The sequence below is a fragment of the Lonchura striata genome, chromosome 10 (assembly GCF_050655825.1).
Source record: "Lonchura striata isolate lonStrDom1 chromosome 10, ASM5065582v1, whole genome shotgun sequence".
Taxonomy (NCBI): Eukaryota; Metazoa; Chordata; class Aves; order Passeriformes; family Estrildidae; genus Lonchura; species Lonchura striata.
Genome location: NC_140712.1, coordinates 17,631,758 through 17,657,303, shown reverse-complemented (window position 1 = coordinate 17,657,303; position 25,546 = coordinate 17,631,758). Strand labels below are relative to the sequence as shown.

The window sequence follows — 25,546 nt, the reverse complement described above, 5'->3', positions numbered from 1 at the left end:
TGGTGCTGGTATTTCCAGGTGCTCCATCACGATGAGACTTTCTTCCTCTAAAGGAAATGAGGTCCAGCAATTGCTCACTACCCCAACCTATTTCTGACCCTCCCAGCTTCTGTTTGATCTTCTGGATGCTGGTGGGCACAAACCAGCCCTGCCACAAGCCTACTCAGAGTGATGGGAGCAGCTCAAGGAGCCCTGGTGAGGTTCCCCAACCACAGGTGGGTGACGGGGAGGCACCAGGAAGCCTGCAGAGCCCAGGATGATGAAGTGATCCCTCATCACCACTGCAGGCAAAGCTGGGTCCTTGCTGCCTTCTCTGAGTTAACCTATTCCATTCCCACCATCATCTCCCTTAGCAGGGAGGGAACAGAGAGGTCCAGGAGGACATGGTGCAACCAAGACTGCAAAGAGGAGCTCTGGCACTGGGTAATAGGAGACAAAACAATGCATGTTCAGGCTGGCACAGGAAATGAAGCAGTTTAGAGTCACATCAGGAATGTGCTGGCACAGGCAGGGCCTGCTGGCAGGCTCCTGGGTGGGCAGGAGGCTTTGTTCGCCTGCAGCACAGCTCTTGGGGAGTTTACCTGGAATTACTGATCTGCATTCATAAACATGATCACATTAATTGCTCGCTGAGGCTGCAGTCACCATCTCCTCTCTGCGCTGGGACTTCATCTCCCTTCCCACCCCAAATGTCAAGATGTGTCTGTTCCTCCCTCTGCTCTGCACCATGGCCTGGAGGAAGGAAAGAGGCAGAGGATGGGTGAGTCTATGAGCCTGGAGCCACAGACAGACACCCACTTCCACCACCTCCGCTCTGCAAAGCAGCGCCTTGCAACTAAAGAGCAGACGCCTTCTGGAGGGCACCAGGAGCTCTGCAGGAATCCCTGCAGCCTTGGGCAGCGATGACCTGGGGAAAGGCATCCTGTCTAGAGACCAGCTTTAATGGCAGAGCAAAGACCAGGCAGCAGGAGAGGGACCAGCTCCCAGCTGAGGACAGAGACACCCAGGCTGCTCAGCCTGGAACCAGGCTGGTGCTCATCTCACTTGGAGCACGGCCAATCACTTCTAGTAAATTATTCATCTGACAAATTTAGCCTGTTATTCTAGTCGTGCTCTACCCAGAGTTTTACAGATTTCGTTATTATTTCAAATTGTGCAAACACCGCAGAAACCTCTCCCGGGCTCTGGCGCACTCTGCCTTCATCTCAGCTTATCTGCCACATCTGAAATCTGATTTCTACCATCTGGTGCCCAACCATCCACCCCCAGCATGGCCCCAGGACCTTGGGGAGGTGAGTAGCATCCCTGTTCAACACAAGGGTTTTACCAAAGGGAGAAATACCTACTGTGGGAGAACCACCTACTGAGGATTATGGGGTCATTGGGATCACAGCAGGTCACAGCACACTTTCAAAGTTATTTTGACTTATCTTTCAAAGATACTTTGACTTTTTTTCACTTCCATCTTTGTATGTGGGGTAAGGAGAAAAAAATTATAGCACTGTTCCTTTGCATCCTGGACTATCTGGTTTCCCAAGCCTGGTCACTTTGGAAAACAGGGAAAAGCTTTTCTCTTCCTCCCCACACACCATAATTTCTTCTGTTGAGGCTTCTTTGTAGTCATGAGGGTACAGCTAAAACTTTGCACTCTCAAAGAGATTGCAAACTATAAATCCTGGGAAGAACAGGAGGAACACGGATCGGTTTGTTGTGGACAAGCCAAGAGTGATCAGACCCACGAGTGGAACAGCAATGTGTCCGGGGAGGAGCTCTCTGCCAGGCACTTGAGTCTTTCAGCATATAATGCAGGGTGTGAGGGAGAAGAGCAGGCAGTGACACCACCTCCTTATCCTGCCAGAGCTAGAGGAGAAATGCAAGCCCATGTCCCTCACATCAAGGCTTGAGTTTGCTCCCACTTGTGTGGTGATAGTGAGCTCACACCTCATTTACAGGGAGAAAAACAGGGTGGAGTGGCCCAGGAATATGAAATGAACCATCTCCAAGAGCTGTAATGCACACTTTCACCAAAAGCACCAGAAATGAGTATAAATTTCTACACAGAGACCTGACAGGACTCCCTAGCAAGATATTGTGAGACACTTGAATGACTCTCATTAAAGGGAAATTAATTAGCTGAACAGCAGGGATGTAAGCAAGAAATGCAAAACATAGAGCAACTGATTTAAGGAAGAGGTTTACTGACCAAAAGAAAACCAGAAAATAAATATGAAAAAATAAGTCACAGGGCAATCTAAATCATTCCTTGTTTACCAGGCTAGAGAAGCTAATAAGTGGTGGAAAGGGAGAATGGTAGAGTGTGCAAACACTTGTCCTGCATCCCTGCGAGCCCCATCGGTAGCAGGGAGAGGGAACACTCCCAGCAAGGCCCAGAGGGATGAGGACGGACACGGTGCCTGGTGCCCTGTGGAAGACTAGTGATTTTGTTGTTGTATGGCTCATCCCACCACAACAAGTCACAGTCTGCCCTAGGGCACACGGCCTCTGCAGCGACGTTGAACGCATGGGGACAAGCCGATGGCTGGGGCTGCCCGCGGCTCTTCTCTTCTGACCACCTCGGACATTGCTTTTGTGAGCCTTGAGAGTGAAGCAACGAGAGGCCGGTCTGAAACCCCCCCTTCAACCATGCCCCAGCCGGAGCTGCCCTCCACAACCCCGGGCAGCATCCTGGGAGAGCCCGGAGGACGCAAACCCCCGGCTGCCGTGCTGCAGCCCACGCCACCCGCGGGACAAGGGCAGGAAGAGCGCAGCGCATCCGTGCGGGGCTGCGCTCCGGGCGCGGAGCTGGGCAGCGCAGCGCGCATCCCAGCCCGGACCCACCGCCCCGAGGGTCCCTTTGCGCCAGGGGCAGAGGTGGGACAGGCTTGAAGCCCTGAGTATCACCCAATGTGCGCTGGAAGCTCGAGGTGCGGACGCCCCAAAAAAACCCAAATAAAAACCGCCCCAAAACCGCGCCAACACCACCCGCGGAGACGGACGAAGCCCCGCCTCTATATGCAAATTACAGCTCGGCACAACCAATGGGGAGGAGGGGGCGTGGCCGTGGCGGGACTTGCCCGGGCATGTGCCGCGGCGGCTTCCGGGCCGGACACGTGTGACACAGCGGCAGCGGTCAGCACCGGGACACCGGGGTGGCACAGGGGACACCGGGTGGCACAGGGGTGGCACAGGGCCCGGTGGGGCTGGCAGGGCCCTGGGGATGGCTAACGCGGCTGGCGGGGAGCTGGGGCCTGGAGCGAGGTGGAGAGGGCCGGGTAATGGGCAGACAGGGCCTTAGGGAGTACGGCGTGCGGGGGACAGAGCGGGCAGTGGGGTGGGCAGGGGGCTGCGGATCGGCGAAAGGGCGGGCAGGGCTCTGCGGCCGGGAATGGGGCGGTGTGGGACAAGGCAATGAAGGGGCAAAGGCGTGGTGTGTCAAAGGGTGCGACAGTGTGTCCGTGTCCCCTCCCCCGCTTCCCTTGCCTCGTGGCTCCTGCCTGTGCCGCCCCGCAGGGAGGGGCGGGTTGCCGTGGGACAGGGGAGCGTGGGGTCCGCACGGCACTCATGGCCCCCTGTGCTCCCTCCAGCAGGAATGCCACCAGGCAAGGGACAGATGACCCCGCTGCTGCCCGCCCCCAAGGGCCCCGCGACCACCCTGCAGGGCTCCCATGGGGGCTGCGCTCCGGCCCCCAAGGGTGCCGGCTCGCCGCAGGGTCGCAGCAAGAAGAGGAGCCGTAAGCACCAGCGGTTCATGGCGCGCCGGGCAGTGCTGGAGCAGAGGGGGCTGCTGAGCCCCCACAGGCAGCCGGACAGCGAGACCCCCGCGGCGGGGCTGGAGGCACACCCTGAACTCACCAAGGCACATGGCACCACAGCACCGCGCTGTGACCAGGTCCCCAAGCCCCAGCAGACCGTGTGCCCATCCCTGTCTCCATCTGCCTCTCCAGACAGCATAGCCAGGCACCACTCTGTGCTGCTGTCCCAGGGGAATGGCAGCTCCAAGCGGGTGCAGATGTCCTCCCTGGTCCTGCGGCCGGGCAAGTACGTGGCCATCGACTGTGAGATGGTGGGCACGGGTCCTCAGGGTAAGCTGAGCGAGCTGGCACGGTGCTCCGTGGTGAACTACGATGGGGACGTCATCTATGACAAGTACATCCGGCCCGAGCTCCCCATCGTGGACTACCGGACACGCTGGAGTGGCATCACCAAGCAGCACATGAAGAATGCAATTCCCTTCAAGGCTGCCCAGGCTGAGGTCAGAGGAAAATAAATTTTTTTAAAAGCCTCTGTGTTATCTGTCAGACATAAATTGGGATTCTTGGTGGCCTGTGCTAGACTGCTCTGAGGCAGAGACACAACACAGGAATGGGAGCCTCAAGCTGTGCAGTGGGTTGGTTTGCTTGCTTGTTATTCTGTCTGGGAGCCTAAAAACTAGAAGGCAAGGAGCTGAATTTAATACAAAATGGCTTATTTTTTGCTTGGTATTTCTTTCACTGCAGTGTCTGTATAACCTTCTGTGACTCTTCCAGATCCTGAAGATCTTGAAAGACAAGATTGTGGTAGGGCACGCCATCCACAATGACTTCCAAGCCCTGAAGTACTTCCACCCGAAAGACAGGACTCGAGACACCAGCCAGAGCCCTGCACTGAAGAAGAGGGCAGGGCTGCCCATCAGAACCAATGTCTCCCTCAAGAACTTGGCCAGGCACCTGCTCCATAAAAATATCCAGGTAAGCACCAGGAACTCTGAAATGGTGAGAAACAGCTTTGGGTTATCTGTGAACTTCTGTGGTCAGTTTGGTCATCCCACCTCCATGTGTGTTCTGTGTGAGGTGGAGATGAACCTTGCTCACCCTGTGCTCCTGACTATAAATAATCTGGGAGAGCCAAGGACCTCCCAAGCTGACCATTAAGTATGTCAGTAAAACAGGGACAGCATCTGTGCCCTCCAAAAAGGGTGGAAGAGATACCTGTATGGAATTGTGCCAGTATTAAACCATGACACCTTGGCTACATCAAATCTTTGGTGTTCTCCAAAACCCACAGCGCTTGTGTCTTTCCAAGCAAGCAGACGACATGACCTGTGAGATTTTTGCTGCCCCTTTTATCCAACGAGGCTTTTTCCTCTTTCCTCAGGTGGGCCGCAAAGGACACTCGTCGGTGGAAGATGCCCAGACAGCCATGGAGCTGTACAGACTGGTGGAGGTGCAGTGGGAGAAGGAGCTGGCCCACAGCCTGCCACCCCGGCCCCCCAGCCCCGTCACAGACCCCGCTGCAGACAGCAGCCACTACCTGGATGACCAGTACTGGCCCACAGAGCTGATGGCAAGCAGCCTGTAATGGGGACAGCATCTCCTCCTGGTGCCTTCAGCTGTTAAAGGTGGAGGTGACTGCTGACCTCCTCCTCTGGGGCTTGTGTCCAGCACTGCTCTGCTCAGGGATGGAGACATGGTGACACCTGGACACAAGCAGTCTCCCGAAAGTGCTGTCTGCAGCCTTAAGCTGTCACACAGAAATAAGAGCCGTACTGTGCTGTGTTCATCTGTCACTTGGGGATGAGCAGGGTCCTGTGTCAGCCTGGAGGAGCCTCTGTGGGCATGTAGTGGGGGCTACCAACACCCTCCATGCCTTCTGTGGGGTTGTCCTCCTCCCAGACAGCAAGGAGCAAGTTTTCCTGTGCAGGGACTGAGGTGTATTGCTGAAGTCCAAGGGCTGAAAACCATATGGGCCAGTAAACAACCAGTTTGCTGCTTACTTTCTTTCATAGAAATATGCTGCGTTGGAAGGGATCCATCAGGATTGTTGAGTCCAACACCTAGCCCTGCACAGGATGCCCAAAGAATCCAATCATGTGCCTGAGAGCTTTGTCCAAACACTCCTTGAACTCAGACATGCTTGGTGCTGAGATCACCTCCCTGAGGAGCCTGTTCCAGTGCTCAGCTCCAGCTGAGTGCTGAATATTTTGTCCAGAAGGATACTCTGATACTGTATCAAAAGCTTTGCTTAAATCCAAAAAGATTTCATCACCTGGTGTCCCTTGATTAGCTAGGTGGGAGCCCTGTTGTAGAAGGAAATCAGGTTCAGCGAGCAGGACTTTGCCCTGATGAAGCCGTGCTGGCTGTGACCACTGACTGCATTGTGCTCCAGGTGGTTTTTCAATACGTCCCAGAAAATACTTCCCATCATTTTACCTGTCAGAGAAGTGAGACTGACAGTATGTAGTTTCCAGTGTCCTTCTTGCCCTTCAAAACTGGGGCAACATTTGCCAGCTTTCAGTCAGCTGGGACCTCTCTGGATTCCAAAGACTGCTCAGAAATAGTTGAACAGCTCTGTAATGACATCAGCAGCTCTTTGAGGATTCTTGGATGAATCCCATCAGGCCCCATAGATTTATAGGGATCCAACTGCACAATGAAGTTCAAGAGGAAAGTCTGGGTCTAATCAATGTCCAGCCTGGACAAGAGCATAGAATGCACTTCATTTAAAATAAATTATTCACATAATTGTCCAATTCAGAATTAAAAACTGTTCTGGCTAAACCCCTTGTGTATATTCTGCATGATTTGATCTGGCAGTTTTCCAGCAGTGAGAGGGCAGGGATGAGGTTGGCAAATGAGTGCCCAAGTAGCATGCCACGTTCTAGGGCTTCAAACCCACCTGGAACTGGAAGAGATGCTTTGAGTGGCTGGAGTAGGCAGTTCCTTGGGGTACAGGCTTGTCCCCTCTGCTCTGGGGACACCCCTGTGAAGGCAGGATAAGAAGGGGATGGGCTCAGCCAGAGCCCAGGGTCTGGGAGCAAGATCACTGGTATTGTTTTGAGCTGTGGCATGGGCTGCTGTCACAGTGAGGGGACAGGGTAACGCTCACCTGCAGTAACTGCCTCTAGGTGACATGTAGATGATCTCTGGCTGCAGAATGTGACCCAGCTGGGTGTGTGAGCACCAGAGAGGGATTTGGGGCTGGACACAGGGCGTGACCTGATTCACCAGGTAGCTGAACAGCCACGGTTATAGAAAATTGCTATTTTTTCACAATGTGCCTTAAGGACAGCTCCTTGGGGCATCCCCTGAGCACAGTCCCACTGCCTGGGCTGGGAGGTGGGAGGTGGCAGAGCAGGCTGGAGGGCTGCCAGCACCCTGGGGACTTTGGGGTGCCTGGTGCACCACAGGGGGTACAACAGCCAGCCCTGGAGAGTCCATGACCCTGTCAGCCAGGCTAGACCAGCAGCCAGTGGAAGGTAAGGAGAGCTCAGCCCCAGCCTTGGGAAGCGGCCAAGGCAGCCGGGTGACGCAGCCACACCTGACGCACACATCAGTGCCATTAGCAGACACATCTTACACTTCCCACCTTAACTCCTCCCTGCCTGGCAGAAGAAGCCAGGAACAGCTCAGAAATGCTTTGAAACGTGTCAGACACATCTAAAAATCTTTGTATTCACAGTGGCCCAAACAACCATCCTTCAAAAGATATAACCTGGGCTCTGCCATGAGCTCATGGTCCAGACAGGAAAGGAAACGTGGCCCTGTGGAAGGCCTTTAAATCCTGCTTGTTCCAGTTTGTCCCAGGTGTGTTCCTGATGCAGCAGGGTGTAAAACAGGGCCAGCAGCACCTGGCCTGTGCCAGCTCAGCTGAGCAGTGCCATGTCAGCAGGACCTGAACCCCACAGGGCACACAGAGGGATGCAGGAGGAGCATGGTGGGTGCAGGTCTGTTTCCTCCTCTCTGTCATCTCCACCTCCCCCAGGACAGCAGGAGGGAGGCGAAGGAAAGGTGAAAGTTCTGCATCCCACTGTCAGTAGATGGTGGCATTCCAGAAGTGATGCAGCAGTGTTGTCTTTGCTCTTGGGAAAGCAGATCTGGAGGAAAGACAGAGCACAGCTTTGCTCATGGCCATATAACCTGGCCTGTGTAACCACATCCCTTTGGGGTGTACATGAGTTTGTGGAGAACTTACATAGGGCACTCCATGGCTCTCAAATTTTTTGCCCACCTGAGCCCCAGCCTGTTGCGTCTCCAGCCCCCATCTCAGTGCCTTGCACTAAGCCCTGGTCAATGTGAGACAGGTGTGGTGGGGTGAACCTGGAAAAGGCCTTACCAGCTTGTGACCCAGGCTGCCTTGCTATCAACCTAAGGCATAATTAAGGAAAAAAAAAAGCATTGCCAAAATCTTGACCATCCACTGATTTAAACCTGATTATACCCTCCCTGCTTTGGAGGCAAATTTGGAGGCATCTAGGCAGCCAAAGGCCAGCGGCCCTTTGGTGCTGTCATTCCCTGCAGGCTTTGCTTCTATGCCATGATCTCCAACTCTTGAGGAAGGTGAGAAACAAATTAGTGGGTTAATCCCTATTTGCATCAGATATGAAGGGCTTGGAAAACCCCAACCCTGTGTACTGCAGCCCCCCAAAATAGGGCTGCTGCTGAGCAGATCTCACATGGATGATTATAGAGGTGGTGGCAATCTGCTCCCGGCCAACAATGTTTGCTCTGAATAACCTAAGTGGCAACACTCGCCCCATTTCCAGCCTTTGAGAGCTAATTGGGATTTTCACAGGTGTTTGTGAATATTCACCTCCGTGCCAGCTCGGAGTTGCCATGGCTGAATGAACTCCAGCTCATCACACGCTCCGGCTCATCTCACGAGCAGCCTGCTGGAGCTCGTGTTGGGAGGCTGAGCGTCTTTAGGTGGGAGAAGGAGAGCTGGGCTGGTTCACCATTTACACTAAAATTTGTGATAATTGAAGAATCTGCAGAAAACTCAGCTGTTATCTCAACAACCCCTGAACAATGATTAACCCAAACCCATGAATCCAGCACTGGGCTTTTTTTATCAGAGGGAAAACATTGTCAAATGAGTTTTTTCCAGCCAGCTGCGAGTGCAGGTAACCGATAAGGCCGTCATTGGAGTGGGGCTGAGCCAATGGGAGCCGATGGCGACAGCTTTTACTTCTGTCTAGCAACAGCTTCTCCTTGAGCAGCAGGCACAATTCAATGCTTTCTCTTGCTTTTACTGAGCTTCCTTCCTGCTCCATGGGGCTTTTCATGGGGGGCACTCAAAAACTGAGGCTTGAGTGGATTGTCCCACCTTTTCCTGCATGTTTTGGTCTCTGTTCCTTTCCTGTCAAGGTGAGAGATTTGCAGCTGTGAAAGGCTCCACCCTGCACACATCCTGGGCTTGGCTGGCTCCCTCCCTTATCCATGCACCAGGGATTCTGCTGGGTGGGTTCTGGACACTGCTAGGGCACTTGGAACTGCAGCAGGGCAGAGCAGCAGCTGTACCAGGAGCCCTGTGGCAGGGATGTGTCTGACCCTCCTGCCCTGCTTCCCCAGTGCCTGACCATGGTCCAGCACCTCTCTCAGCTGCCAGGGACTGTTTGCACGGGGAGCAGGGCTGGGAGCAGCATCCCCTGATCAATCACCTGGCTTGCTTTGCTGCTGGTTCTGCTTATCACAAGACATACGGTTGAAATGTCGCATAAAGCCCAAATCACAGAATCACAGAGTTACAATGAGCTCACCAACACCTGGTGTCGGGCAGGACATCCCAAAAATCACAACATGAATGTCTTGGGGTGGAGCAGTGCTGGTACCTAATAACAGCCCGGAGCAAGCCCCTAAGCTGAGGCAGTCTGTGCCCTCGCTGTGGAGACACAGGGGGACGATTCACCCTGGATGCGGTCAGAGAGCAGAGGCTTCACTGGGGCATTTCACCAGAGACCAAAGCAGCCACAGAGAAGGAGGACCCATGTTCCCTGCACCCCCGCCCCATCAGCACCCCCACCCACCCCTCTCCTCTACTCCCCGAGGGTAAATTAGAAGGTAGAAAACTCGCAGCCAACTCTAAATTAAAATCTCAGGAGCCTTAATAAGCGGCTTGGCCGGAAGAAGCAGATAGGTGTGATGTGGAAATGAATAGGCACATCTGGCAGCCGCTTAGCACCTGGGCTGCAGGAGGGGTGTGCGTGATGTGTGCGTGTGCAAACCCCAGCACAGCCTCCCGGATTGGCTGCAAAACCCCTTCCCGACCAACGCCGGGGAACAGGGTGGCCTAGCAACAGTCTTTTCCTAATGAAAAACAAGCCACTTAACTAACCATCGTGACTGTGTGCATACGAGAGGGAAAGGCACAATTCCCAGCAGCTCCGTCCTCCCCAGGGAGCTGCCCTCAAAGGGGGCTGCACAGGGTGAGCTGGATAGGTGGGGTGGCCTGACCTGAGTACCCCTGTACTCCTCAGTGCCTGCTCCACAAATCCCTTGGGTGCCTGGCAAGCATTGCTGCAGCAAAACACAAAGAAGCCCCCAGGGATAGCCCCCCTCCGTTCTCTGTGCAGGCAGCCACCCCCAGAATGGCTCAGCCCACCACAGGCACCCCACTCACGAGGGGTTGGATGCCAGCAGGTCATGGGGACCATGAGCTGCAGAAGGTGCCACCTTTAGATCAGGAGGGACTTGTGGGGTGAAACACTAAGGGAATGTGGGGTGTTCCCCAGCACTGCCAGGAAAAGGAGGAGCTGAGGGGTTGGTCACTGCTGTGGTCTTGCTTGGGGATGTCACCTTTCCTTGTTCCTGCCCTGGGACTCTCTCAGCTCCAAGGACAGTGAGGTTGAATGCATGAGCATAAGCCCCTGCCTTAATCACAGCCTCTCTGAAAGCCAGATCACAAAATAACCACTGATCTCATGGATGAGGGGACTGGCCCTGCAATCACTGGGAGTAGGGACACATTGCAGGAATCAGGCTGGCAACAATGGCAATAGATATCAAAGAAGAGAATCACTTCTGGGCTGCAGAAACTCATCTTCCTTGGGGAACAGCAAGTTACAGGACAGCTTTCTCCTGGCAAGGTGTGCAGTTCCCAGTAAGGCAATGTGGGGAGAGGACCAGCTCAGGCCACTGGCACTGGGGACAGCACGAGTGTGGTGTGGTGTTTCCTTCTTCCCCACTTGCTGCATCATTTCAGGGACTTTGAAGCTGTGCACCAAACCTGTGGTCTTTCAGCTTCTCCTTTTGCCCTCTCAGCTCACTCTGGGGATGATGGGGAGATGTTGGAGCACCTGTGGTGCATTTTAAGTTTTCCTCTTAGAGGGTGGTTCCATCTCAGCTGAAAGAACAGCCCATGCCTCCAGCTGAGACCTGCCCCACAACAGAGCTGCCTCCCCCACTCCACTCCTGCACACCTGCATCCCCTCACAAAGCATTAGAAATAACCCTTCTTTTTTCCCCATCAAACAAGAAAACATAATGCCATCATCTTTCCAAAGCCACTAGCAGGGACGAGCAGCAAGTGTGGTGTGCTCCACGCCAATATCCCTGCCACAAAGGGTGAAGTGTGGTGAAGGCTCTTCTCTGGGGGAACCTGATGGAAAAAATAAAAAAATTACAGAAGTAGAGGAAAAGCACAAAGCGTGACTCCTCAATTCCCTGAACTGACCCCCGGGGAGCCCCTAGTTCCAATTTTCACTCAATTTCTGCCCATTTCAGGTTTTTGCAATCTTGGCTGTTCACTAGATGGTGCCCTCGGGCTGCTGGTTCCTGAATTATCCCCTTACAGGCTGGGATGGGATGGGAGTGGGCTCTGCTCTGCCCCGAGTTCCCGGGATGTATTTAGGAAGCTCACAAGCACGAAAGCAACGTGAAGGCCACTCAGTTAAATCCCTGTGTGTTTTGGGGTCTTCGAGGTCTGATAATGTTCTGCAAGCACTGGCCTCTCTCCCATACCCCAGGTCCATTAGTATTTTAAAATTCTACTGCTATTATGGTGACAGCCCCAAAACAGGAGGAGAAAATGGACAAAGAGGCAATTCCATCATGAATGCATTTGAGTAAAATAGCGACTAACCATCCATTAACTGTCACCAAAAACATGTACAGCTGTAGTTCCTGAGCACCAGACAGGAGGAAGACAAGCTAACACCCATTAGTGTTACTCAGAGGGTAGGAATTCATTTAGGAATGTAAAACCAGTGGCATAAAGCAACATTAGCTGTGTCTGTTAGGGAAGAGCCCCACCATGGGCAGGAGGATGTGGTGGGACAGGGATGCAGGGCATCCTGTGGGCACAGGACAACCCATGGACAGGGGCAGCCAGAGGTGCTCCAGGTGCATTTGGCCTTCACCTGGCCAGGATGGAGACCCCTTTTTTCCCTTTTATTGGAAACCACCCCTGCCTTTATAAGATGGGAATCCCAGCTGTGAGTGGCAACTTCCAGGGGCAAGTCACACAAGGCCACTCTGTGTTGGCACTGTGGGACATGCTGGAGCCCCCATTGATCTTCTGGTCTCTTTAAAACAGCAGAGTGATGGAAACCATCAAAGCCAGAGCTATACAGAGCAGCAGTTGTCATTTTAAAATGGCATTAACGTGCAGTTTAGGGTGAAAAATTATCTCTAAAAATGGTTTCTTATTTCTGCTCATTTCTGCCCTGCCCCAGGCAAACCCTGAGTGCTGTCCATTCACAGGGACTCACTGCAGGATTGTCCATCCAGACATCAGGACTAGAGTAACAAAGGCCAGGAATTGTGCTAAGATTTTATCACTATTTTTATTGTTGTTTTTTAGGATTAAGGGTTTTTTGATAGTGGGCAGATCAAGCTGGATATAATGGAGAAGAAACTGTGTTTGCTTTCAGCATCAGCAGCCTAAATGTCCTGGAAGGGGACACCTTGCCAATGAGTCTTGAGGGGCTAATGTCAGCAGGAGGCAGGAATGGTCCTCTTGGCCTCTGGCATCACTGACTGCTATAAAAACAGGGCAAAACAGAGACCTCTTTAGCTTCTCTCATTTTGGGAATGAATGTAGAGAATGAGCACACAAACAAAACAACTGCCTACAGAGCCTCCTTTCGATCTTTTAGAGCCCCCTCAGTAGAGGAAAGCTTGTCTGAACCAACCCATTAAATTGGGAATTCAGTCCCAGGCACCTCCATGGGGGCTGCCCCCATCAAATGATGCTCCTGCCTTGGACAGATGCAGGTTCATGTCACATCTAGGAAGGGCACCTTCCTCCCTGGCAAATCCCACTCTCAGAAGCCTTCACCCTTTCTGCCTGGGGAGTTGACAACCCACTGCCTCCAACCCTGCAAATAAAACCCCACATTTTGCAGTTATGTCCAGTGTCAGAAAACACAGTACAGCTACACACCCCTGTCATGTGCATAATTTACCTTTGTGGAAGCTCGGGATACCCCCTTGTGAGGGAAGTGATTTGAATTCCATGCTACATTGAACACAGAAGCATTTTCCACATTTACTTCTCGCTCAGGAGAGAAAATTTCCTGCAGAGAACCAAGTCTCAGGTGGGCTCTGTCTCCTCTCAAACCTCCTTTGTTGGCACCAGGCAAGCACTGAGCTTTGAGGGGACCACCAGGAGGGGACAGGGCCAGAAGCTGTGGGGAGAGAGAAAGATGGAGCAGATGATGGGAATTTAAGGGGAGGGAGTTTTCCCCTCGGATTTGCTTCTCAGGCCGCTGTTACCTCCCCCAGGGTGCCCGTTTCACATCCCAAAAGCTCCCAATTCATGGGAATTGCTGCAGTGGGAGCCCGTGGGGCTCGGCCAGCCTCCAGCACGGATTCTGGGCACAAGGCGTGAAGGCAGAGAGACCTGCCTGCACCTCCAGCCCCACAACAGGATCAGTCCTGCCTGCCTGGAGCCCCGAAGCAGGAGAGCAGCGCTGCCAAGCCGCTGTGTCCCGGGCTGTGTCAGCCCGGAGCGGGCTCGGCAGGTGCCGGTGACGGGCGGCGTGAGGGCAGCCTTATGAAGCCGCCTTTCATGGGCAGCACAGAGCGCAGTTGTTCCCAGGGCCAAACCCCCTTCTGCCCTGCTCCTGCTGCGGGTGCTGGGCTGCCCAAAGCCCGCAGAGCCCGTGGCGGAGGAGGAGAGGTGGGAAGAGGGATTTACGGCTCGCTGCGAGGCAAGAGGGGCAGCGGCAGGAGCCGGGCAAAGCTCTGGGGAGAGGAGGCACAAGGCCGGGCTGGGCCGGCTGACGCCAGCCCCGCGCTGCGGCCGGAGAGCCTTCCAAGGCGCCAGCCGAGGCACACATGTTCCCATTGTGCATCTTGGGAGCCTTCTCGGAAAACTCCAGCGGCTCCGTTCCTCAAGCTGCCTTTTTAGCTCCAGCTTTTGGGGTTTTTTCCTCCTTTTTTTTTTTTTTTTTTTTTTTTTAATAATAATATATATAAGTTTGGAAGAGAGCCTTCTCCCTGCCGTACTCCTTTGCCTCATGCCAAGCCCTGCGGCATTTTAAAAGCTCCCTCTCCACTTCATGGCCCCCACACCTGAGCCATCGTCACCATCCCAGGGTTGGCAGTGCTGGAGTCCAGCACAAAGCATCCAGTGCCAGCCACAGCCTGGTTTGTAGTGCAGGGGCTGGCTGGGGAAGAGTGGGCTGTGCACCGGGGATCCCACAAACTGCTTCTGCTCTGCTGCTCCCATGCCTGAAATACACATGACCCCCTCACTGCTCCCTGAGTCAGTTTTCCCACCACCAGAATGAGCAGCATCACAGTAGGGACAGAAGAGCTTTGCAAACCACTTTGAAGTTCTCGATTACAGTTTGTTTTTTTTCCCCTGCTTCCTATGGGCAGAATCACCCAAGCTGGGACAAGGAGTGAGATGTGCAAGGAAGATGTTAGATGAGCTCTCACATGCAGTGGGAGAGGCAGTTTTGAAAACTCAAGCCGAGAATGGAGCTGGAAGTTTGTGGAAGCATTTGGAGAAGAATCAGCCTTTTAGGGCAGGACGAGGGCAAGGAATCAGAGCTGCAAAGTGCCTGCCCCTGCCTCAAGCTCCATCTTCATGGCGTGCTTGGCTCTTGCAGGGAGAAGGATTGAACAGTTCCTCGGATTCAGTCTAGATGTGAGGAGGGAGAATTATAAAACCCTGCTTTGGGACCTGCTTTCGTCCTCCCTCTCACCCTGCCCTTGCTAAGAAATCATTTGGGCCAAGCCACAGACCACTGTGGATTCCCTACAGCCGAAGTTCCCGATAGCCTCCAGGTACAAACACAACAAGAGGGCAAGGAGAAAGCCCTGCAGTGCTCTCAAACCCTCATCCTGGCCTGAATCCTCTCTCAAGTGCAGCATCCTTAATGTTAGTGGTAGATCCAGGTGTAATTTAGTTAGGAAGGGGAGCTTAGAAGAGGGGAAATTACCCCATCTCTGTTTGCCCGCATTAGCAGCTTACGGATAAGAGGGTAATAAACGAGAATCAGCTTAGAAAGAGAAAAACAACACTGCTTAGAGCCAGAGAGCAACTGAAAGGGCACGTTTGTTAAAGGGAAGATGTTTACAGCCCACTAGAAGCAAGAAAAGCATGGCTTTTAACGGGAGCAGGAGCAGAGGGCATCTGTCTTTCAAAACAATCAGGAAAGGGAATCTGAAAAGCAAACACAGTTCTCTGAGACATTAAAGAAAAAGGCAGCAGCTGGTGGAAGTCACCCTGAGATCAGAAGGACACCCAGAGCAGGGATCACGTCAGGAGGCACAGCAGTGGCAGGGTGACAGGCAGTGCTGGCGACAGGAGGGAAGGCAGGGCTCCCTGGAGCCCCTTGCTGGAGTCAGTCTGCCTTGGGAAACTCCATGCTGGGGGTTTAACATCCTGCTCCTGCAGATAGGCTCCTCCATATCAGCTTCCTTCTCCAGGCATGAGGCCCCTGGGGCTTGTGAGCCAGCATGTGCCCCCACGCTGCTGATGGCAGGAGGCAGAGGGCAGCTGGGGGGTGGCGCCAGCATGGTGCTGATCTCACACTGATTTGTCTTCTAAGCTCCTAAAAACAGAGCAAAATCGGGGGTAACTCTCAGCCAGGCCCCTGCAGCCAAGCCTGACCCCAAAGCCATGAGTCTGCTATCCCCCAACATAAAAACCTGGGTTTTACAGAGACTCTTCCATGGCCTCCAGGTTGCATTTAAATCACCCCAAGTGTAACCTCCCGCTTCCACTTCCATCTTCGAGGTCCCTGTGCCTGCCAGGAGCTCTGGCCTATCCATGCCGTGCACCCCAGACAGAGCACAGGCACCATGAGGTGCCAGCAGCTTCAAAGGCTGCCTTGCTAAACAGGGAGTCACTTGAGCAAAGCGGGGAGAGCCCCACACCTTTGAGTTATCAGATCTGAGAAGTACCTGTAGGATTAAGGAGCAGAGCAGAAGCTTTGAGAACACCTTCAGCCCCAAAAAGATGAATAGGATCCATCTCCCTTCCTCTGACACCTACACTCCTTTTGAAGTCCTGGCTCATATGCTAAAAAGCTAATAGTTATAAAGAAAAACAGAGAGAGAGGAAAGGATCTTCCAGCAAAGAGTAGTGTACACGCACATCCTACTGCTGTTCATTAAAAGCAGCTAATAATCTCATTTTTTTCCCGCCCAGATAAAGCACTGTGTGTAAGTAGATAAGAGGCTTACATACCCAGGAGGCTCAATTAATGTTCTTAGTTCACACAGCCCCAGGTAGGCAGCCTTGCTGACCCCCAGCTGCAGCTACTAAGTGTTTAAAAAATATCTTTCTTTTAAGTTCTTAGAATCCAAAGGTTTTTATTTTTAGTTATTCCCATTACCCTCCTCATCTCCTTCAGCACAATGTTCCCTGGCTCTACAGGTACTGCTGGCTGTACACCAGCAGCCTGACAAAAATTCCCTTCCCTCCCCTGTCACCTAAATCTTCACACAGAAGGAAGGGGCACCTGATGAGCCTGTCCCTGCAGAACCCTGGTGCTGGGATGGGCAGGCTCAGGTGAGGGCTCAGGGTGAAGGCTGCTCTGCCCACCTGAGTCCTCTGTCCTGTAGGAAGCTAGAGCTGCCTCTAGTGCTCTTTTAAGTGAGCATGGAACAAAAGCATCTCCCTGTGTTGATTTTTCTCTCTCAGGGTTCCTGAGGGTCAGGGTGACCCCAAGAGAGAGATCCTAAAGAGTCTTTGCTTCCCTAGCCCGAGCACAGTTAAATGAGGAGTCTTGGAATGCTTCCAATTGTGCTTTTTCAAGATTGTTTATTTCTTCTCTTATTGATAATATTTTCTCTCTGTCCAGCCAAGGTCTGCCTAGTGCAGAAGCCATAGGAGTCTGGCCTCGAGTCCTGGGCAGCTCCTACATTATATACTCAAAACTACATGTACCATGTTTACAATTTCTTCACCAATTCCCATCACCTATGTTAGACAGTGAATCTCTGCTTTAAACCAATAGAAAAGTGCCACTATCACACCAAGATATGGAGGACAAGAAGAACAAGAAGGTCAGGACACACCCAAATCCCTCTATCTTGTCCCCTGAGCCCCTTATCTTAAAAATCCCAAAATTCTATTTTTCCACCCTGTGTTAATTCAAATATCACACTACTAAAACCCTTGTGACTTGTAGTTCCTCATCCAGAGTTGACAGTTTTCCACACGCTAAAATCAAAGGCACAGGTGTTTCCTACCTCCTGCCAGGCTCTTGAGACAGCCAGGGCAGCCAGAGGGATGTTCTTGACTCCGACATCTCTGTTTTCCCCAGCTGTACCCTGATCCACCTTCCAGATATTGGTTCCCTTCTGGCATCATTGGTGAGCACATGTGAAGGTGACTTCCAGATGCTTTCAATTCACACCTTCATGCTCCCCCCAGCACCCCACCCTGTAGCTGATGTCTCTCACAGGAGGGTGAAGCTGAAATAAGCTCTGTGTTTCACCCCAAGGTGAGGTGCATGCTATCCCAGTGCTCCTGGACACAGCGTGCCCCTGGTTGCATCCTGCATGGATAAACTGGTGCCTGTTTCTCCAGCCAGCACACACCCTTCCCCTCCTGCCCTGCTCCTCTCTGCCAGCTCAGCCCTCCCCTGGGACTGTCAGAAAACAATATGGGTGAGCTCTGCTGGCTATCATAGCAGGGAGGCTTCAACAACATCTGCACTCAATGGGTTAGAGAAGATTTAAGTGCTCTCTTTGCTTCTGAAAGGCCCATTTAATTCACTTTCCCCCTCTCTTCCCCCTCCCCCTGGCATCCAGGACACAGGGACTTTTATTACACCACTGAAAATCTCGAAGAGGACTGATCTAAATTCTTTTTGCCTGTTCCACCCTTTAGAGAAATATCTCCTGTGATGGGCCACCAAGTTTTCGTGCCTGCTGTCACACACAGGTGGCTCCAGTCCCAGGACAGTGTGCCAGGGGGTCTCAGCCAGCATCTGCCTTGGGCTCAGATGGCCCAAAGTGCAAAATTTAAAGCTTGGCTATGGGGAGGTCTCTGAGAAATGCTGTGTTATCAGCTAGGGACAAAGATTGTCTCTTCTTACTTGGTCCCCTCCAGTGTTTCAGAGGGGCCTGGCAGAAGCCCTGGGGTGCTGGCAGGGTGGCAATAAGATGGGCAGGAGGATGCAGCTGGCACTGGGGTGGGACCAGCCTGCCCTTGGCCTTTCCACCTCTGTTCCTCCCTGTGCTGAGCTATCAGCTTCCCTCCTGCCAGCCCTCAGTACTGAGCACCTGTGGCAGGGCACAGCTGCTTAATGAAGCAGCTGGAATTTCAGAAATGTCTGAAATTCATTCCATTTCCTCAGCTTGTGCTGGGGCTGCTGAAATCCACTCCACTCCAGGTTTGTCCTGCTGGATATGAGCTTTTCTCAGAGCTGCACAGGAAGGAAGCTGGGCTGGGTTTATGCTTAGTGGGGGAAAGCAGACTTCAGGAATGACAGCAATGGGCTCTGCATGCATGTGCCTACCTGTGGCTCAGCTCAACAGATTTGCTGTGTCCTTGGGGCCAAACCCTGCCAGGTGTAACAGCCCAGGGGCAGCAGGAACACGGGTGGGAAGGTGGGAATGCTTTTGCTGACAAAGCAGCAGCTGTAGCTCAGCATCCCTTGTCCTGCCAGCTGTGGGTGTCTGAGTTTTACTGGCAGGAGGCTGGATCCCCAGCAGGCCAGACAGCTGCAAATTGTACTGGCTGTTAGGTGCTTAATGTGGGCCTCTCTGGGCCTGCCTCTTAAAAACAAACTGGGAATGCAAAGATTTCTCTTAGGAGATGCAACAGCAGGGAAAGGCAGATCTGCCTGTTTGGTGAACTCCCCATCCCAGAGTGGCTTCTCTCTCTCCGCTGCCCTTTACCAGGAGGGTTTTGGATTAATTCTGCATCCTGTACCTGCCTTTAAAGTCCAGTACCCCTCCAGCCCTCTCATGACAGATGCCAATGCCTGATGTGTGACAGTTGTCGCCCTGTTCTTTTGAAAGTTTTAAAGTTCTTCTAAAAGTTTTCTATGCCTTCTGATGTTTACATATTTCTACTATAGTTTCTTACATACTGTTCATATAAACAATGATTGTTTTGCATTCTTCTTTGTAAGAAGACAGAATTAATGGACTGTTGGTTTGGCCAGTGTGGTTGGAGAGGTGGCAATTTCATCCTCCAATCCACTGTCACTTTTAGAATTCTATATATTGCGGAGTAATAATAAACTTCTTTTTTCCCTCTTTTGCATCTAGTGTATGTGCATGAGCTATTTTGTGTTGTGTGACAGATAGTGACTCTGCACTGCTTCAATCACAGCTGCTGTAGTGGAGGAGAGCACCTGCAGAGAGAGATGCTGCTGCCTTCATCCCTATTCTCAGCCTTTTGGGTTACACCAAGGTTACAACCTTGTAGAAGACAGTGGCAAAACTCCAGCTGAGCTTGAAGGTCTCCAGTTTCTTCTTAGGAAAACCTGCTGAAAGAATAGTGATCAAAACAGTATTTCTGAAAGAAAATCAAATGCCAAGCAATAATGGTATTTTCTCCTAAATATGAGCCAATAATGAGACAATCCTGAGTCAATAAACTACAAGAGAAATGCTAAGCTGCTAGAAATCAGGTGGGGCTGCCTCCAACTAGCCTGTTACCATGCAAATGAAGCACATCTGGATTTTCTTTTGTTGCTCTGACATTTCTTTTCGAAAAGCCATAAATGCCCAAAATAGCTTTTTTTTTTTTTTTTTCCCTTCAAGACAGTCCTGCCTTTCCCAGTGCTCAGTCCTCTGGCAGTTCTGCTTTCCTGCTGTAAGTGAGTGAGGTGCCAGTTTGCACCAGTTCTGGGCTCTGGAGAGGTTGTCAGTTGTCCCAGGGAAGGTGTAGCAGGTGAATCTGAGCTGTGAAAGAAAATCTGAACCTGGCACGGCAATGCCAACATGCCCTAAAGCAAATCTTGCAGCTCTGATAGGGAGGGAGTGCTGTATGGCACATCTGACCTCCACTGTGTGGGAAAGGCAAAGATGTGAGTAAGGCAGGGTGGAATGAGGCTTTCTGTCTGGAACTGCAGGCTTTGAAGGTCAAGGATTCTTCCATAAAGTCCCTGCCAGGGCTTACCCAAAGGCTCCTGTCACTCAGCTCTGCCATGGAGGTTGCAGACAGGGCACTTTCCACCCAATAGGCTCCTGCAGGATGAGTCAGGCTATGAATGTGGGCAGAACTTCAGAACATCCTGGCACACCCACAGTTTGGATAGTGTTGGCCAATATCTTCTCTTCAGTACAAATGGGCAGAAACCTGTCAGCCTGTGGGTTGCTGAAGTCTTTTGCCTTTTTGCTTGCCCATTGCTTGAGAAGAAAGCACAGATTTCTTCACAGTGTGTGTCTATTCAAAATGAGTTCTTGGACTCCTTCCCTCCCCAAGTTTGGGACTGCAGGACCTCTGTGGTGACAAAGCTGCATTGCTTGCTCTGATGGGACACAGGTCAAATTTCTTTCTCAATCCCTCACTCCAAACCCCTTCTCCAATACTTGTTTTAAAAAATCACCCTTTCCATGTCCATTCTGCCAGTAATTGCTCTTACTGGAATCTCTCATAGTTCAAGTGCTGTCAAAAGAAGAAAAATTGCCCAAATAATCTTATTCCCTTAGTGTTACCACACTCTGCTCCATCCAGAATGTGTCTGCAGTAAGGTGGAGATGGAGTCACCATAATAACTTCTATAATGGCACAGCTGAAGGTCTTTAAAGGCACAGTGGTTATGAGCAGGAAAACCTGCAGCTAGCAACCAGGTCCAGTTTATGCAAACACAACCTGACTCACAAAAGCCATAGTCAGAGGAAGAGTTGAGAACTCCTTCTGTGATCCCAGGGCTCTTTCCAGCTTTCACTGGGCTGGCCAAGCTTTGGGATGAGCCATAGCCTGGGCTGTGCTGTGTCCCAAAGCATGCTCTGTGTCCCAGCAATGCAAGCCCCTCTGTCCCTTTCCCAGGCCAGCCTGAGCTTGTCTGCACAGCAGACTCCTCTCACCACCCAGCCAGCTGCAGGGCAACACACAGGGCTGAAACCTGGGCACTGAAACCTGTCACTACTGCTGGGAGAGCAGCCAGAGAGCCCTGAAGGATTGCTCTCCAAGTAGCATAAGCATTTTCCAAGCCTCAGTACAAATGAAGGGAATGTTTCTCTTTCCGGGCCTGTCCCATCAGGTCAGACTGTGGAAATTGGGGTATCCTTGACCTTCCTTGGCCACAGTCCCTGAAGCCCACACCTCACCTGTTCACACTGTCTGTAGCAACGATTATCTCAGTGCTCTGGCCATTCAGAAACAGCTGTCTGATCGTGCTTCTTAAAGACATAAACTCCAGAAGGTGCTGGAAAGAGAACCCTGAGCTTCCTTTACAGTGCAGAACGTGCTGACATTCTCTGAGCAGCACCCATGCCTTGAGACACTGAACAACACATCCAGCATTCGTTAGGTGGTGGATGATGAGTGCAGGATTTGTGCTTGTCTCCTGGCCAGCCTAATCTTCTTGCCCAAGATCAAGTACAATCTCCTCCTGGTCCTCTCTTTTGTTAGGTTTTTTGGGTTGTTTTTTTGATTTTTTTTTTAATTGTTCGGGGGAAGGGGGTGGTCCCAGGGGGAAGCAGAGGAAAAGCCAGATGAGTTTGTTCAATTCCCATGGTAGAGATGTGACTACCAGGTGCCTGCAACCTGTGTCTGCAGAAGGGATGATCCTGCTGGGCTCCCTTCCTCCAGAGATCCCTGTTGCTTGGATTATTGTCCTTGCAGCCAGGCACATTGACCTGACAGGACCTTGTCCCTACCTCTTGTGCACATCTCTCTGTCTTCCTCTGGGAACAGAGCTCTTGGCTGAAGGGTCAGGGTAGGTTCTGCCCCGTTGAAGTCTGGGGCTGGGGTATTTAGATGAGTATTTAATGTACACAAGTTTCTGAGCCATTATCTAAACAGGGGAGCAGTAAGGGTTTGATATCTGTGGAACGAGGTGCTGACCTGTGTGTGTGTGCAGCTGCCAGAAGCTGCTGGCTGGTCTCAAGCTGTTTCTGCTGGTGAACTCTGTGAGCAGGGGTAAAAGGTGATGCTGAAGGCAGCATTGCACCCAGGGCTGAACCATCCATGACTCGGGGGCAGACAGTCTTGGCAGGGTCTCAGGTGTTTCCCTGTGTGCTGCATCATTCCAGAGACTCCCTGGTCACGAGTGAGGGGACAGCTACCAGGACTCTCAAACCCACCACTGCCATCTTTCTCCCCAGACACCCTGGCTCCAACCTCCCCAGGTTACCATGGAAGCCACAAAGTGCTGCCAAAATTCACACCTTGTAAGAACTTCAGAGTGGAAACTCCGAATCTGTGTGATTTCCACACTTCCAGTGGCAACATCTCCATCTTTCTCCACACCCCCATCCTCCCTCCCAGTACTTTGTTATCCTGCAGACCCACAGGCTGGGCAGGCCTCCTCATTTCAGCATCCATGACCTGTAGCTGTGAGCTCTGCCTGCCCCAGCCCTTAATGGAGTCATTGATAGCAAACCTTGGTTTGCTTTGGCCTCTGGGTCAGCTCCTGAGGAGCCCTGAAAAAGAGACACCAGCATTTTCCCAATGAATATCTAGGAATTAAGCATTTCAGGAGGGACACACAGCCCATGGCCTAGAAATGCAGCAGGACCCAGAGGATTTGACTTCATCTCCTCCCTGTTCCTCCTCAGAGCTCCTCAGGGATGAAGAGCCATTTCTTTCCTAAAGCAGGCATCACTTTCTCAGTACTGTGGGTACAGAGACCTCACAGCTACTGGTCTCCAGCCCAGACTCTCCACCATTTGTTGTCCAGCTCAGGAGCTGGTCTAATTTAGCGACTATCTGCATGTGTTGTGGGACACCCCCAAGTCCCCTCCTTCTTGCCCCTGAAGTGCCCTGGTGTAAAGGCACGTCCAGCTGGTTCACTGGCTGGTGCTTTTGGCTTTATGCTAATGGAAAGTTTTCCTTCACAAGGAATTTTTTTTTCCTCCAAGTCACAACAGAAGTCCAGTCCTCAACTTAGCAAGGACAGAGCAAAGGTCTCTGTATATGACTTGTGGGTTCTGGCTAGCAAATATTAACATCATATATGGTTGTTGACTTTCCAGGTTTACAAATGTACAAGTCACACACTTTGTAGACTAGCTGGTGGGAGATATTTTCTTTAAGGTCTTTGAGAGCACCAGTGAAGAACAGTGAACATTTCTTATCCCCAGGCGACATACTTACTTTATCCTTAAATGTTCTCAGTAACTATTCACAAATTAACTCTTTAATTTTCTTGAGGAGGAAAGGCCAATAGATTATAGATAGCAAGAGTTACCAGCAGAGATAGGGCAGCACAGGTGAGAGCCTTCTTTATCACTACAGGGTGATGCAGAGAATTTAACAAGCTGCATGTTGCAAGGTGAAAATTACACAGACCAACATTTTGATGAGTTAGGTATATATATATATATATATATATATATATATATATATATTTAATACATATATATATTTTTATACATATATAATATATCCATATTATATATGTATAAAAGCACACACATATGGAGAAAATTAGTTTAGCTAATGGTTGAGCCTGGCATTTACATTGCCTTTGTCATATAAGGAGCCAAGCATGTTTTATCGTGCTACATGAGAGCAGTTTTCCCTCACCACTGAAAAATGGGGGGAGTTGTTGCAGTTTTTCATGGCAACAACTTGAAAGTGTCCAAGCAGTGCTGCTGCCAGATTGGTGAGGCAGCTTTATTGGAGGCTGCTAGTGCAGAGTTAGTGCCCTTCTTCCATCAGTTACCAGGGAAAACTTAAAAGGTTTTTATCCCATTTATCTACAGTGTGTTAGAGTCCATCCCAATCCTGGCAATGCCCCTCTGTGCTTTGTTCTTGCACAAGCAGCAAAACCCCCCTGGATTTTACTCCACATTGTGCCATTCCTGATGAAGGATGTTGACTGATGGGGTTTTGGTGTCTGGATGTTCAGCCTAAGCGGTTGTTACCTTGGTGCACCACCACGCATGGACCAGGGTTCTCCTAACCCTGGGGGCTGCTACTCCATCCCAGGGAGCAACTTTCCATCAGCTGGAGAGCCGTGTGCTGCCCACAGAATAACAAACCATTGGTTCTGCCTTCATCCTTACTGTTGCCCTCTTCTCAATTCTAACAGTTGCTCTTTTTTTCCCCCCGCTTGGTTCCTCTTTCCCTTCCCTCCCTGTCTCTTCTCCCCATGCCTGCTCCAATTCATCTCTGATTACTTGCCTGCCTGTATTTTTTAAAATGAAAGGGCTATACAAACAGAACCCCGTGAGTGCCAGGCTAAATTCCTAAAACAAGCTTTCTCTTCCGGGAGAAGACCCAAACACATTTGCTCATTGATTGGGCCGCTAGCTGATACTCAGCCTCCCCCTCTCCTCCTGTATTTTAGATAGGTTCTCTTTTTTTATTAAATGTCTCTAAAAAGACCAACAGATTGCCCGTGAATGACCACACAGTAGAATCCTACAAAGCTCCCATTCATGGCCAAGAAACTTGTACAATCCCAGTGGTGCAACAGAAAGACAGCTCTTTATAAACCTACCTGAGTTAAAAGGTCAATGGCCATAAACTCCCCCTCCCTGCTTTCCTGCAGGGTTTGGGTTTTTAATAGTAATCAGTGCTTTTTTTACTATCACAAGGAATAGGTCTTTTGAAGGGTGGGGGAAAGGGTTTTTTTTTTGCAGGAGGGCTGCAGAGAAAGAGCTGTATCATGCTGAGAGTTGTGCCCCAGGACCCCTCCACTGCTGTTCCCTTTATTCAGGAAGAGATGCACAGATTAAACCTGGCTTGACTTGATTTTTGCTGCTGGGTTTGGAAAGAAGGAAAGTGCTTTAGCTTGAACATCATCTGAAGCTAAAAGAGCCTCTTGTAGATGATGACCATGGACATGGTCTCTGAGAGAAGACAGGAAATGCACTTATGTGATCAGGAGTCCTAAAACCAGGCCAAATGTTTTGACCAAGAACAGGCAACTTTTGACATTGTTAAAAGTACTTCCATCAGTATCCTTTTCTTTCAGTCATCAGACCATGAAAAAGCTGTTTTGGGTGCCTGAGACCCCTTTTAGCCTTCTGTTGCTTTGTTATAATTTACGGACAACACATAGGTCACTGCACTTTCATGTGCACTAACATAAGGCCATAAAATAATGCCTGCAAAAGAAAAAAAAAAAAAAGCCAGAAAGAAAACAGGTTATCATGCACAGAACATCCAGGTGTGTGGCCAGCCAACACTGGTATATCCACAATGGCAAAGCTATGATAGAATTAGGTGCTTCCAAAAGATACCCATGGAGAGGCAG

The 25,546-nt window shown here is 51.2% G+C and overlaps 1 protein-coding gene and 1 long non-coding RNA gene across 3 annotated transcripts; one reads left to right on the top strand and one right to left on the bottom strand.

Annotated features, from left to right (window-relative positions):
• The first annotated feature begins 3,099 nt into the window (after positions 1–3,099).
• On the top strand, positions 3,100–6,536 carry AEN (apoptosis enhancing nuclease). 2 transcript variants are annotated; one of them, XM_021537394.4, is made up of 4 exons: positions 3,100–3,129; positions 3,588–4,252; positions 4,527–4,727; positions 5,134–6,536. In XM_021537394.4, exons 2-4 carry the CDS (start codon positions 3,590–3,592, stop codon positions 5,335–5,337), a joined length of 1,068 nt encoding a protein of 355 aa, XP_021393069.3. In that variant the 5' UTR covers positions 3,100–3,129; positions 3,588–3,589; the 3' UTR covers positions 5,338–6,536. The 2 variants fall into 2 exon arrangements, with proteins under 2 accessions (XP_021393069.3, XP_021393068.3); XM_021537393.4 differs by having other exon boundaries at positions 3,585–4,252.
• A 2,447-nt stretch (positions 6,537–8,983) lies between these two features.
• LOC146766541 (uncharacterized) lies at positions 8,984–23,688 on the bottom strand. The gene is made up of 3 exons (XR_014957623.1): positions 17,406–23,688; positions 13,160–13,381; positions 8,984–11,352 (listed from the first exon to the last, which is right to left on the bottom strand). It is a non-coding gene; the product is annotated as an uncharacterized LOC146766541 (long non-coding RNA).
• Between the last annotated feature and the right edge of the window lie 1,858 nt (positions 23,689–25,546).

What these genes read in the sequence shown, in the direction of transcription:
- AEN (XM_021537394.4), top strand. Translation starts at nt 3,590, where the DNA reads ATGCCACCAGGCAAGGGACAGATGACCCCGCTGCTGCCCGCCCCCAAG. An exon ending in TCAAGGCTGCCCAGGCTGAG is followed by an intron (nt 4,253 to 4,526) that starts GTCAGAGGAAAA and finishes TGACTCTTCCAG; the next exon opens with ATCCTGAAGATCTTGAAAGA. An exon ending in TGCTCCATAAAAATATCCAG is followed by an intron (nt 4,728 to 5,133) that starts GTAAGCACCAGG and finishes CTCTTTCCTCAG; the next exon opens with GTGGGCCGCAAAGGACACTC.